The following is a 14,828-nucleotide window of genomic DNA, read 5'->3' on the forward strand; positions in this document are numbered from 1 at the left end:
TCTTCTGTTGATTCGCAAACACTCAAACAAATTGGCTTAGGTGCTCCCAGGATCCCAACAGCGGTACTGTAAACGGCATTATTTCTACTTCCTAAGTGCTGCGTTCTCTCCACAGCCCAGATTGACGGTATGACAGAGCCTCCTCTGCCACCACCTTGGCAGCCCACCAGACAGGCGCAGCCATTTGCATGCAAATTGAGAGAGCAGAGTGCCATTGTGTTTTAAAGAGACCTGCTTCTAAGGCTCTGAGTGCCAAGGCAGCTCTCTCTCTATTTCTCTCTCTCTCTGTGTGTGTGTGTGTGTGTGTGTGTGTGTGTGTGTGTGTGTGTGTGTGTGTGTGTGTGTGTGTGTGTGTGTGTGTGTGTGTGTGTGTGTGTGTGTGTGTGTGTGTGTGTGTGTGTGTGTGCGTGCGTGTGTGTGTGTGTGTGTGTGTGTGTGTGTGTGTGTGTGAAGCTGATAATCCACCCTCTGAAGGTCTGAGTAATACCTCTGGTTAAGGAAGAGCCAAGCCAGTGACTGTGCCACCAACCGATTGTGCTCTAAGTTGGTATTTGTTGGTGTGTCTATCAAATCAAAAGTTATTGGTCACATACACGTGTTTCGCAGATGTTTTTGCGGGTGAGGCGAAATGCTTGTGCTTCTAGCTCCGACAATGCAGTAATATCTAACAAGTAATATCTAACAGTTTCACAACATATACCAAAAATACACGTAAATCTATGCAAGGAATGGATAAAGAATATATACATATACTGTATGTCAGAGTGGCATTGGACTAAGATAGTTGTGCCCCTCTTCTAGCCTGCTGGTGGCCCAGGGACGGCTTTAAACTGTAGCTGGCAGCCACTGGCAGCCTGATGGACCACGCTACCCATGCCTTCTGTCACCCATAGTGCAACTCCACAGATAGTTGGTCTGTCAGAGCTGTCAGTTTCAATCCATAGTCCCCCTCCGTCCATGCCATCTTTCTGACTGTGTGTATCTCCCGTTGTCTCTCTTTGTCTCTCTCTCTCCTCTTTTCTGTCTCTTTCTCTCTCTCTCTCGTCCCTCTCTCTTATTCACCCTCTCATCCCAATCTCTCTTGTTCCCCCTCTCTTTCTCACCCATCACTCACTCTCATCCACTCTTCCTCTCACCTAAATCACCTTCATCATCTAGCCTGATGACCTGGACCCGTTCCGGGATCTGCTGGAGGAGCGAGGTTACTCTGGTGACGTCACCATGCACAGCCCCAAGCCCAAGTACGCCCAGTGCAAGGAGAGCAAGAAGGACCTGATAACGTAAGACTGACCTGGATGGGATATGTGTGCGTGTGTGTCACAGGAGGTTGGTGGCACCTTAATTAGGGAGGGTGGGCTCATGGAAATGGCTGAAGCATAATAAGTGGAATGTATCAAATACATCATTCCATTCGCTCCGTTCTGGACAGTATTATGAGCCGTCCTCCCCTCAGCAGCCTCCTGTGGAGTGTGTGCCACCACTCCACTCAGCTCCACTCCCCCTGCTGCCATCTGCTTTTCACCCCCTCCGTCTTTGCTTTCCCTTCTTTTTTGTCTCTGTTCTTTTCCTTGGCTTCAAAGGAACCACCCACCTCTTCTCCTTGGCATGCTACATTTGCAGTGCACATTTCTGCCAGCTTTTCATTTGATCCACAGCTCTTCAGCCAGTGTATTGATGGCTTCTTATGCTTCTCTTATGTTGATGCTTTATTGTAATAAAACATCAGTACCTCTTCATGTTGCAGCTGCGCCCTAGAACGGGGTCCAAAACAAACCATTTTTGCAGACAGTGAAGCTAAACTGGAAACAATGAAAAACAAATCAGCCAACAAGAAAGACACAAACAAACCTTCTATGTCTTTATTTTATGTTCCTCTCGTTATGGTTTCATTGTGTCTATTTCTCTGGTGACAGATGCCCAACACCTGGGTGTGACGGGAGAGGTCACGTGACTGCCGATTACGTGTCACATAGAAGGTGTGACTTCATTTTCTCCTGGTGGAATAAGTCTCTTGGATTTATTGTTTTCAGCTTACCTTGACTATGCTGTCAGACTAATGCAGCCAGAATGCACATCTCTGTGTTGACCTTTTGAGTACGATTACAGTTAACCTTTTGAGTCCAAGTACAGTATCATCATGGTACACATAGGCCTACCAGATACCCAATAATTGTGTCAAGGAATCTAGCCAATGAACTTACAGAGCATGTAAACAAAAGCTTTGTGTTCTACACAGGCTATCACTCAGAGAGTTAACACTTTTAAATTACTGACCCAAATTCCCCCCTGCACTCGCATCATGGCTTTCTTGCAATTCCAGTCTGTGTGTCAGTGTCAGTGTCAGTGTCTGCGTGTGTGTGTGTGTTTGCGTGTGCGTGTGCGTGTGCGTGTGTGTGTGTGTGTGTGTGCGTGTGTGTACAGTATGTACATGTTGTACAGTATGTGTCTCTGTCATCATGTTTCAGCGGTGGGTACTCTCTCTTGTTTGCCTCACTAATGTTGTCCTGGTATCTTTCAGTCTCTCTGGCTGTCCTTTAGCTGACAAAAGCATTCGCAGTATGATGGCCACCAACTCACAAGAGCTCAAGTAAGGCGTGAGATGTTTCATTCTTATTTTTCTTTCCTATTTTGTTGATATATTGTGAAAAAGGTATCATTTATCAAACAGGTTTTAGTTCCTCAGACAAAGCTAATACACTCCACTGACTGTTACGGTGAAATACATTATAGATGTGGTACAGAATGGGTGTGTTTTTGAGTGTGTCCCTCAAGACCTGTTGATTACTGTAGGCCCTGATTCGCTGTGCTTTCTGTCCCAGGTGCCCGACACCGGGGTGCGATGGTTCTGGGCATAATACTGGCAACTACGCATCACACAGAAGGTAAATATACACACACACACACCTGTAGTTCATCACACAGAAGGTAAATACACACACACACACACCTGTAGTTCATCACACAGAAGGTAAATATACACACACACACACACACCTGTAGTTCATCACACAGGCAGTAGACTGGACAAAGACCTCTCAGACTGGGTCAGAGTTCTCTGTGTCTGTAATATCTGTCATTGACATGGTTGCCTTTCCTCTGCAGTCTATCCGGGTGTCCTCGGGCCAGGAAGAGTGGGATCAAGATCACACACAGTAAAGAGGACAAGGAGGACCAGGAGCCCATCAGGTAGAGTTAGCCTGCCATGAATGAGACACAGTCTCCCAGTGTTTGAGTGTTCCCAAACACCTCTCAAAGACTTAGGGTACTACAGAGCTCACCCATTTTCTAGATGCCCTTAACCAATTACATTTGATGCCTTTAACCAACTCTTAGTGTTCTTAACACAACATTTTAACAGATTAGATTGAGACAGAGCTGGGCAACCCCCAGTCTACCATGGTTTTAGAAGGAGGGCTGTCCTGCATAGGGATCTGCTGTGTTGGCATCACATAGAGATACAGAGACCACTAGCTGAGACAGAGAATGATCTGGATTCTACCTAAATCCTCCCATCGATTTCTATGTGGTGCTGAGAGGAAACCAACGCCCTTGGCCTGTCCGTGCGTCAGTCTGTCTGTCTCACACGGTCAGCCAAGCCCAAAGAGGCAGGGACGCTTTCCGAAACATCTATCTCCACTAAAACAGCCTAAAATGAGCACTGGCTGGTGGAGAAAAGTTCTAGGACTTTCTGAAAGCATTTGGAACTGTGTTGAGGTTTGGGCCAGTTTTTTCCCGCGTTATTTCAGGGACGGGGAAGAGATTCTGACTGTTTCTGGAAATAGAATAAGCCTGATTGATAGATTAATAAAACCAAGGGGAGTTATAACCATAATCCATTGGGGAAATATGATGTGTTGAAACATTTGCAGCTTCACTGCATCTGATTAGCCATAGTGCTGACTGCTGATTTAACGTTGACTCACTTTAATCTGTGTCAGTGCGATAAACTGCCATAGGGACAGATTAGACCAGATTTAAGGTGTTTTTATTTATATTTAAGTTGGAGTGATTATATATACAGTTGAAGTCGGAAGTTTACATACACCTTAGCCGAATACATTTAAACTCAGTTTTTCACAATTCCTGACATTTAATCCTAGTAAAAATTCCATGTCTAAGGTCGGTTAGGATCACCACTTTATTTTAAGAATGTGAAATGTCAGAATAATTGTCACGTCCTGACCAGAGTTCTTATGTGTTGTGCTTGTTTTAGTGTTGGTCAGGACGTGAGCTGGGTGGGCATTCTATGTTGTGTGTCTAGTTGGTCTGTTTCTGTGTTCAGCCTAATATGGTTCTCAATCAGAGGCAGCTGTCAATCGTTGTCCCTGATTGAGAATCATATATAGGTGGCTTGTTTTGTGTTGGGATTTTGTGGGTGGTTGTTTCCTGTGTCAGTGTTTGTGCCACACGGGACTGTGACGGTTAGTACGTTTGTTGTTTTTGTATTTTGTCTAGTTTTCTTGTTATTAAATCATGGAAACTTACCACGCTGTACATTGGTCCTCCGATCCTTCTCGCCTCTCCTCGTCCGAGGAGGAGGAAGAGCTAGACTGCCGTTACAATAATAGTAGAGAGAATTATTTCAGCTTTTATTTCTTTCATCACATTCCCAGTGGGTCAGAAGTTTACATACACTCAATTAGTATTTGGTAGCATTGCCTAAATTGTTTAACTTGGGTCAAACGTTTCAGGTAGCCTTCCACAAGCTTCCCACAATAAGTTGGGTGAATTTTGGCCCATTCCTCCTGACAGAGCTGGTGTAACTGAGTCAGGTTTGTAGGCCTCCTTGCTCGCACACGCTTTTTCAGTTCTGCCCACAAATGTTCTATAGGATTGAGGTCAGGGCTTTGTGATGGCCACTCTAATGCCTTGACTTTGTTGTCCTTAAGCCATTTTGCCACAACTTTGGAAGTATGCTTGGTGTCATTGTCCATTTGGAAGACCCATTTGCGACCAAGCTTTAACTTTCTGACTGATGTCTTGAGATGTTGCTTCAATATATCCACATAATTGTCCTACCTCATGATGCCATCTATTTTGTCAAGTGCACCAGTCCCTCCTGCAGCAAAGCACCCCCACAACATGATTCTGCCACCCCCGTGCTTCACAGTTGGGATGGTGTTCTTCGGCTTGCAAGCCTCCCCCTTTTTCCTCCGAACATAACAATGGTCATTATGGCCAAACAGTTCTATTTTTGTTTCATCAGACCAGAGGACATTTCTCCAAAAAGTACGATCTTTGTCCCCATGTGCAGTTGCAAACACCAGTCTGGCTTTTTTATGACACTTTTGGAGCAGTGGCTTCTTCCTTGCTGAGCGGCCTTTCAGGTTATGTCGATATAAAACTCGTTTTACTGTGGATATTGTAAAGGGGTGTGTAACCGGTGACAGGGAAGTCAGACGCAGGAGAGCAGAAATAGGTAGTAGCCGGAGCAGTTTAATCCAAAAACCAACGGCATAAAAAAACAACAGAATATAGGTACAAAAACCCCGATGCGCACCAGTAAACATGTGCACAAGCACTTACAACAAACAATTCCAAAGACATGGGGGGAACAGACATGGGTTAAATACACAACAAATAATGAGGGAAATGGAAACCAGGTGTGTAGGAAAACAAGACAAAACAAATGGAAAATGAAAAATGGATCGACGATGGCTAGAAGCCCGGTGACGCCGACCGCCGCCCGAACAAGGAGAGGAAACGACTTCGGTGGAAGTCGTGACAGATATAGATACTTTTGTACCTGTTTCCTCCAGCATCTTCACAAGGTCCTTTGCTGTTGTTCTGGGATTGATTTGCACTTTTCGCAGGAAAGTATGTTCATCTCTAGGAGACAGAACGCATCTCCTTCCTGAGCGGTATGACGGCTGCGTGGTCCCATGGTGTTTATACTTGCATACTATTGTTTGTACAGATGAATGTGGTACCTTCAGGCGTTTTGGAAATTGCTCCCAAGGATGAACCAGACTTCTGGAGGTCCACAATTTGTTTTCTGAGGTCTTGGCTGATTTCTTTTGATTTTTCCATGATGTCAAGCAAAGAGGCACTGAGTTTGAAGGTAGGCCATGAAATACATCCACAGGTACACCTCCAATTGACTCAAATGATGTCAATTAGCCTATCAGAAGCTTCTAAAGCCATGACATAATTTCTGGAATTTTCCTGACCCACTGGAATTGTGATACAGTGAATTATAAGTGAAATAATATGTCTGTAAGCAATTGTTGGAAAGATTACTTGTGTCATGCACAAAGTAGATGTCCTAACCGACTTGTCAAAACTATCGTTTGTTAACAAGACATTTGTGGAGTGGTTGAAAAACGAGTTTAATTGACTCCAATATAAGTGTATGTAAACTTCCGACTTCAACTGTATATATTCTCCCATTATGCATACTGGTACTCGAAGCAAACTGCTTTCAATTCTGTAATGATATTTCAATAAATGTAGGCACCCATGAAACTATATGTGTCCAACTTTACATTACATAGACCATATGGCATTGCAATAACTATGTAATTACACAATTCTTCCTGACAATTTATCCTGATCAGGAAAAACTCTGGGCTCTTGTCAGAAAGAAACTCCAGTCCCTGGTTATTAGAATAACCACAGCATCCCTCTGCCATCAACAGGTGTCCGGTCCCGGGCTGTGATGGTCAGGGTCACGTGACGGGGAAGTACGCGTCTCACCGCAGTGCATCAGGCTGCCCCCTAGCTGCCAAGCGGCAGAAGGACGGCTACATGAACGGCTCCCAGTTCACATGGAAGGCTGGGAAGACAGACGGAATGTCCTGTCCCACCCCAGGCTGTGACGGCTCAGGCCACGTCAGTGGGAGCTTCCTCACGCACCGGAGGTGGGTCTGGGTCCTGAATCAATATTCCATAATGCATCCTCTCTTTATCCCTTCCCTGATGTATTCACTGATCTGACATTACAGGCTTTGTGAAAGCTATGTCGTGGAGCCAATGCTCTCACCTATCCAGTCAAGTTGTGCGTGTGTGTCTAAATAAAATATGTACTATTTGTGTGTAACTATTTTCTCATCTGTTCCCCTAGTTTGTCAGGCTGTCCGCGTGCCACGTCTGCCATGAAAAAAGCCAGACTGACTGGACTGTCTGAAATGCTAACGATAAAACAGCGCACCAGCAATGGTAATGACTGTCATACACACAATGGAGCCAATCAGGAGAGTGTATGTGTAATGAGCTTCTGAGTGGAATTCCAATCTAATATAAAAAGCCAATCAGGAGTGTGTATGCGTAATGAACTCCTAAATCGAATCCCAATCTGAAACAAAGTGTCCAGGATTGCCATACAGCAATCACAGAAATCCATACAGCCTCTGAGCTAGTAAGCACGCCTGTGACAATTAGGCTATTCATAGATACGGTAAAGGAGTCAATGGAACGCTGATGTTCAATGACCAGATTGGCGCACATTCAACAAATCTGTTCTTACAAAGTGGATATTAGTCAAATCCGTCATTATTTATGTAGTATAACAGGCCCACAAATCCGCTGCATTACATGTAGAAGTTGTCCCTTTTCAGGTTTAGAAGAAGTGACTGCTAAATGCTAACTCCCCTTTGTATAAGCTGGTTAGCATAGCTAGCATACAGAAATCGTTGATTGTTGTTTTTAACTGTAATGCAGTTGATTGGTTGATATCCATACAAGCATTATATTTTTACCTCAACATATTGTGAAATACACATATAAACAATAGCCTAAATGTAGACACATTTTGCTGGTGGGCAATGAGGGTCACTTGAGATCTTTCCCCCACGGCCCTTTCCCTCACGCGTTTCCATGGCAATTCCATTGTTTTTGTCGAGTTCAACCTCTTTACCAAAGATTTTTATAACTAAACCTCATTGTTCTATCTGTGTCTTTACAACATCTAAGGGTTGCACCTCCGTCATTTGGTCATGTCGTTGCCATTGTTGTCAACGTTCTACAGACGCTGCAGACATATTGATGGCCAAAAGTAGAAATGGGGTTAATGACTGTTTCGTCTAAAATAGATGACATTGCTAAAGTAGGCAACTATTTAGTTGGAAACAACTTTGCAATCAACATCATGTCATCAAATTTACTTTAGACAGATGGCAATGTTGTCATTAGCTAGCAAAGTTAGTCAAAAATAGCTAGAAATGCTAACGCTAGCTAGCTAAAATCCGGTGTTCTCCTCTCAATCTAAACTACGTAGCTAATGTTATAATGCATCTAATCTAAATTAATCTGGCAACATAAAAATGATGGCAAAAGGATGTCCTACTAATTATTTGCCTTCTTTAGAAATGTTTTTTTTTTTTTAAATAATACATATATTTTTTTCTTTCTGAATTTTTTCTACATTCCAGAAGAAATTGAAAAAAAATGGATACATACAAACGACAACTCACAGACACCCACAAACAAAGACCACATCTCCTATGCCCAGACCTGCGTGTTCACACCCCCATCCCTAGTGCCTGCATTATTGTTTGTCACTTATTCTTAAATTGTACCAATTAGTTTCTCAGTCGCCCATGCTATTTCAATATTTCAGTAATATATCATTTTAATTTTACACTGTGTCAATGATGGCGCAATGTTTGATTTCCAAGTGTTTACTAAATGTTTAAAAAAAAATTGTGATGAGAAAAGAATCATCCAGCCCATTGTGTATCTCACTACACTCTCATATGTCATGTCTTGAAATACGCAGACAGATTTATTAAAAGTTTACATTGTAATACTTCTGACAGTCAACTTTCTAGCTCCGCCCACAATATCCGAACTTTATAGCGTTCCCAGAAAGCATGGATTATTGAGTCATTATTAGTTTTACACTTGAGACATGACTCTGCTGTTGTGCTGTAGAATTTGTGAATTTTGTCTCTTGTATAATAAATTCTGTACATTAGTTCATACTGGATAAAGCGTACATTTTCATTAACTATAATTTTGTTAGTTATGCTCCAACTTTCGCACCATATTGTGCCAACATCAGTTCTTTTTAAATCTTGGTTCCAATCATTTATATATTTTTTGTAAGAGATTGTTAGTTGGATATGCTTTCTGAAAGGTTTTGTAGATCTTCCCGATCATATGTGTAACGGTTTCTCTCCTCCTCTTCGTCTGAAGAGGAGGAGTAGGGATCAGACCAAAATGCAGCGGGTTGTAAATACATAATTTATTTATTTAAAGACGAAGACGAACACGAAAAACACTTGGAAAATTGCAAAACAACAAAACGACGTAGACTGACCTAAAACATGAGAACTTACAAATACACGAAGAACGCACGAACAGACTACAAACCAACGCTACAGTCCCGTGTGGTACGAACATACATACAGACACGGAAGACAATCACCCACAAACAAACAGTGAGAACAGCCTACCTTAATATGGTTCTCAATCAGAGGAAACGTCAAACACCTGCCTCTAATTGAGAACCATATCAGGCAACACATTAAACCCAACATAGAAACACAACACATAGAATGCCCACCCAGCTCACGTCCTGACCAACAAACAAAGGATTAACACAATAACTAGGGTCAGAACGTGACAGTACCCCCCCCCCCCCCCCCCAAGGTGCGGACTGTGACCGCACCACCTAAACCTATAGGGGAGGGTCTGGGTGGGCATCTGTCCGCGGCGGCGGCTCTGGTGCAGGACGTGGACCCCACTTCACCCTTGTCTTTGTCCGCTTCTGTGGCCTCCTCAAGGTGGCGACCCTCGCCACCGACCTTGGACTGGGAACCCTAGACATGGGTCCCGCTGGACTTAGGGGCAGCCCCGGACTGAGGGACCGCTCCAGACTGGCTGGCTCTGGCGGATCCTGGCTGGCTGGCTCTGGCGGATCCTGGCTGGCTGGCTCTGGCGGATCCTGGCTGGCTGGCTCTGGCGGATCCTGGCTGGCTGGCTCTGGCGGATCCTGACTGGCTGGCTCTGGCGGATCCTGACTGGCTGGCTCTGGCAGCTCCTGACTGGCTGGCTCTGGCAGCTCCTGACTGGCTGGCTCTGGCAGCTCCTGGCTGGCTGGCTCTGGCAGCTCCTGGCTGGCTGGCTCTGGCAGCTCCTGGCTGGCTGGCTCTGGCTGGTCCTGGCTGGACGGCTCTGGCTGGTCCTGGCTGGACGGCTCTGGCTGGTCCTGGCTGGACGGCTCTGGCTGGTCCTGGCTGGACGGCTCTGGCTGGTCTTGGCTGGACGGCTCTGAAGGCTCAGTACAGACGGGCAGCTCTGACGGCTCGGGACAGACGGACAGCTCGGAACAGACGGGCACACCTGTAGGGAGGAGACGGAGAGACAGCCTGGTGCGTGGGGCTGCCACAGGACCCACCAGGCTGGAGAGACCTACAGGAGGCTTGATGTTAAGAGGCACCTGAAGGACCGGGCTGTGAGGGAGCACTGGAGCTCTGGTGCGCAGCCTTGGCACCACTCCCCCAGGCTGGAATACTACTCCAGCCCGTACCCTCCAGAGTGCAGGCACAGATTGAACCGGGCTGTGGATGAGCACTGGAGATCTAGTGCCTACTACGCGCACCTCTCCCTTAGGCTCCACTCCCACATTTGCCCTGTACGAGCGGAGCGTAGGCATAGGACGCACTGCACCCTCCCAGCGCCCCGGAGACACAGCACGCAGAGCCGGCGCAGGATACCCTGGACCGAAACTGCGTACTGGAGACCAGACGCGCTGAGCAGGCACAATCCGCCCCGGCTGGATGCCCACACTCACATGACACTTTCGGGGGGCTGCCCTATAGCGCACCGGGCTATGGGCACGCACTGGCGACACCGTGCGCTTAACCGCATAACACGGTGCCTGACCAGTGACGCGTTGCTTATAATAAGCACGAGGAGTGCGCTCAGGTCTGCTACCTGGCTTAGCCACACTCCTCTCTAGCCACCCCCCAAAAAAATTATGGGGCTGCCTCTCGTACCTGTCGCGCTGCCGTGCTGCCTCCTCATATCGCCGCCGCTCAGCTTTCGCTTCCTCCAGCTCAGCTTTGGGGCGGCGATACTCCCCAGCCTGTGCCCAGGGTCCTTCTCCGTTCAAAATCTCCTCCCATGTCCAGGAGTCCTTGGATTTCACCTGCTGCTGTCGCTGCCCTTTTCCCCGCTGCTTGATCCTTTGTGGGTGGGTGATTCTGTAACGGTTTCTCTCCTCCTCTTCGTCTGAAGAGGAGGAGTAGGGATCAGACCAAAATGCAGCGGGTTGTGAATACATAATGAATTTATTTAAAGACGAACACGAAAAACACTTGGAAAATTACAAAACAACAAAACGACGTAGACTGACCTAAAACATGAGAACTTACAAATACACGAAGAACGCACGAACAGACTACAAACCAACGCTACAGTCCCGTGTGGTACGAACATACATACAGACACGGAAGACAATCACCCACAAACAAACAGTGAGAACAGCCTACCTTAATATGGTTCTCAATCAGAGGATACGTCAAACACCTGCCTCTAATTGAGAACCATATCAGGCAACACATTAAACCCAACATAGAAACACAACACATAGAATGCCCACCCAGCTCACGTCCTGACCAACAAACAAAGGATTAACACAATAACTAGGGTCAGAACGTGACAATATGAACATCCTTTTCTGACTCAAATAAGATTCCCTTAAGGTTGCTCTGATGTCCAAAAGATTTCAAATCAAAATTCCGTGATACTGTATGTAACTTTTAAGTTGCATGTATTTGAAAATATCTACGTTGATCAGTGCAAAATTACTTTTTAATTCTGTCATGGAAATAAATGTATTTCCTGTTACCTAGATATTTACGGTTTCTGTGCCTTTAGTTTTCCATGTGGGCCATTTTATCGATGAATTCTGAAAAGCTATCCAAGGATTATTCCATAAGGTTGTGTGTCATTCTATTTCCAAGCCACTGTAATGCACTTTTAATGCTCCAGTTGACAGTGCTTGGAGTAGAATGCTCAGTCGGGCATCAGTCCTCAAATGAATGTTCAAAACAATATTGTGACGGAATGTGCAACCCTCTATCACACTCTCATTCACCCACCACACTGACAGATTATTTGAAGTATTTTGTTGGGCTTGGAGTGGGTGGCAGTTATCTAATAATTGTTCACTGTATTATCTTTTGAAGGAATCGAGAACGAGGAAGAGATTAAACAGCTGGATGAAGAAATCAAAGATTTAAGTGAATCTAATTCACAAGTGGAGGCAGATATGATCAAACTTAGAACACAGGTAGGTCAGTACTAGTACCACGCCATTTGTTGACTTGAATATTTGACTCATTTCATGCTTACCGTTCAGTTTCTACCCATTGTGGCACACCATTCTGCTATCGTCAGTGTTCCTAGACTCTAAGTGTGTATTTGTAGCACAGCGTACACCTAAATTAATCTACCCTCCGCTAAAGCACTCACAAGAAAAGGGACTCCAGTTTGGAAAAATCTGTTCAATCGTCATACATGATCTACCATCAGTGAGACACATCCTAGCATATCTCACATCTGGGAGAATGCGGTTTAACAAAGTGGGGCATTCCTAATTATAAAGCACTTTTCCTCTGGGGCCCCCTGCATGCCAAACATTGAAAAATAGAGAGAGCATAATCACTCCCAGCCAATAAAGAGGAACACCCAGTCCACAAAAACATCCTACAGCTCCATTAGAAAGAGAACAGGGGCAGCAGCTTCACAGCTAGTATAATAGGATTTCTATACCACTATGTGTATATGTGATCTGCATAAGCTAAAATTCAATATCAAGAATGTATCAAACACTCCTTTCAAATCCAGGAAGGAAGGAACGGAAAGAGCTTCACAATATGTTCAAATACAGTTTGCCTTTTTGATAATGCATGCAAGTTTGATCTCACTTTGGAAATACAGGCTGTATTCTAACCTGTAGTAGACTTTTGGACCTCAAACATTTGAGCACAACAGTGCATTGGAGGCACATCCCTCTGAGCAAAAACTGGTTGAATCAACATTGTTTTCACATCATAAAAAAAAAATCTACTTGATGACATTGGATCAATGTGGAAAACTGATTGGATTTGCAAAAAGTCACCAATGTAAGGGAATTGTGTCTATTTCTTTTCACAACTTTTCAACTTAAACCAATGACATAGTAAAAAGTTTGGTTGATTTCATGTTGAATTTACATTAGTTGACAACACAACCAAATGTAAATCAAAACTAGACGTTGAAATGACGTCTGTGCTCAGTGGGACGGCATATTTGTGCTAAAATTGCGTTTGAAGCATGTGTTGGAATATACCCCACTGAATTTTAAGCACATTTGTGTGATTGTCAGTGTGTTGAATTGCATCTGTCCATGCTTGCCCATTGCTCTTCACATATGTTGCTCTGTTGCGGTTACATCCATCTCTCCATGTGATGATGCCATAGACATGGCTGCACGCCAGCCAATCAGCCGTGAGTTGTGGCGTGTCTGAGGTGTGCCGCTGCCCGTGGTATGTGAACTGCACCCTGTGTGCTCCGCTGTAACAACCACAGGTAAAAACCACCACCTTTACCGTAACCCTCTTCTTCTCTCACACTCCCTCCCTTCCCTAGATTACCACAATGGAGTCTAATCTGAAGTCAATAGAGGAGGAAAACAAGGTGATTGAACAACAAAATGAATCTCTCCTGCATGAGCTGGCAGGTCTCAGCCAGACACTGATTAACAGTTTAGCTAATATCCAGCTCCCTCATATGGTAAGGGAACACCAAGCACGGCAGTCGGGCAAGTTCCTATAAGCAAACATACTGTAGCATATGAATTGATTCATTTATATACTCATCTATGTACAGTATTTATCTATTCATTATTTGCATTTCTGTGAAGCCCCGAAGGAACCAGTTTGTCCATGCTGAGTTGAGCTGGGGCTTAAAGCCTAGATTAATGGTAAATAGGTTATTGCTAATTTTAGCCAAACTGAAATGGGGAAGTTTTACAGCGCCTTCGGTAGGTAGCCTTTTTACACATTTTGTTAGGTTACAGCATTATTCTAAAATGTCCTCATCAATCTACACACAATACCCAATAATGACAAAGCTAAAATAGGTTTTTAGAAAATGTTGCTAATTAAAAACAAAAAAACAGAAATACCTTATTTTCATAAGTATTCAAACCCTTTTCTATAAGACTCGAAATTGAGCTCAGGTGCATTCTGTTTCCATTGGTCATCCTTGAGATGTTTCTACAACTTGATTGGAGATGATTTGGAAAGGCACACATCTGTCTATATAAGATCCCACAGTTGACAGTGCACATCAGAGCAAAAACCAAGCCATGAGGTCGAAGGAATTGTCCGTAGACCTCCGAGACAGTATTGTGTTGAGGCACAGATCTGGGGAAGGGTACCAAAACATGTATGCAACATTGAAGCTCCCCAAGAACACAGTGGCCTCTATCATTCTTAAATGGAAGAAGTTTGGAACCACCAAGACTCTTCCTAGAGCTGGCCGCCCAGCCAAACTGAGCAATCGGGGAGAAAGTCCTTGGTCAGGGAGGTGACCAAGAACCCAATGGTCACTCTGACAGAGCTCTACAGTCCCTCTTTGGAGATGGGAGAACACTCCAGAAGGACAACCATCTCTGCAGCACTCTACCAATCAGGCCTTTATGGTAGAGTAGCCAGACGGAAGTCACCCCTCAGTAAAAGGCACATGACAGTCCGCTTTGAGTTTGCCAAAAGGCACCTAAAGGACTCTCAGACCATGAGAAACAAGATTCTCTGTTCTGATGAAACCAAGATTGAACTGTTTGGCCTGAATGCCAAGCGTCACGTCTGGAGGAAACCTGGCACCATCTCTATGGT

The 14,828-nt window shown here is 44.7% G+C and overlaps 1 protein-coding gene across 1 annotated transcript in view; it reads left to right on the forward strand.

Annotated features, from left to right (window-relative positions):
• Nucleotides 1-14,828, forward strand: part of LOC120023328 (myelin transcription factor 1-like protein) — an 83,647-nt gene that overhangs the window by 66,359 nt on the left and 2,460 nt on the right. Inside the window, exons 15-22 of the mRNA XM_038967344.1 lie at nucleotides 1,159-1,280; nucleotides 2,519-2,587; nucleotides 2,820-2,882; nucleotides 3,103-3,186; nucleotides 6,639-6,860; nucleotides 7,064-7,158; nucleotides 12,135-12,238; nucleotides 13,579-13,722. Of these exons, the coding sequence (XP_038823272.1) occupies nucleotides 1,159-1,280; nucleotides 2,519-2,587; nucleotides 2,820-2,882; nucleotides 3,103-3,186; nucleotides 6,639-6,860; nucleotides 7,064-7,158; nucleotides 12,135-12,238; nucleotides 13,579-13,722 (903 nt within the window). The remainder of the gene's footprint in view (nucleotides 1-1,158; nucleotides 1,281-2,518; nucleotides 2,588-2,819; nucleotides 2,883-3,102; nucleotides 3,187-6,638; nucleotides 6,861-7,063; nucleotides 7,159-12,134; nucleotides 12,239-13,578; nucleotides 13,723-14,828) is intronic.

This window comes from Salvelinus namaycush, chromosome 28 (genome assembly GCF_016432855.1).
Source record: "Salvelinus namaycush isolate Seneca chromosome 28, SaNama_1.0, whole genome shotgun sequence".
Taxonomy (NCBI): Eukaryota; Metazoa; Chordata; class Actinopteri; order Salmoniformes; family Salmonidae; genus Salvelinus; species Salvelinus namaycush.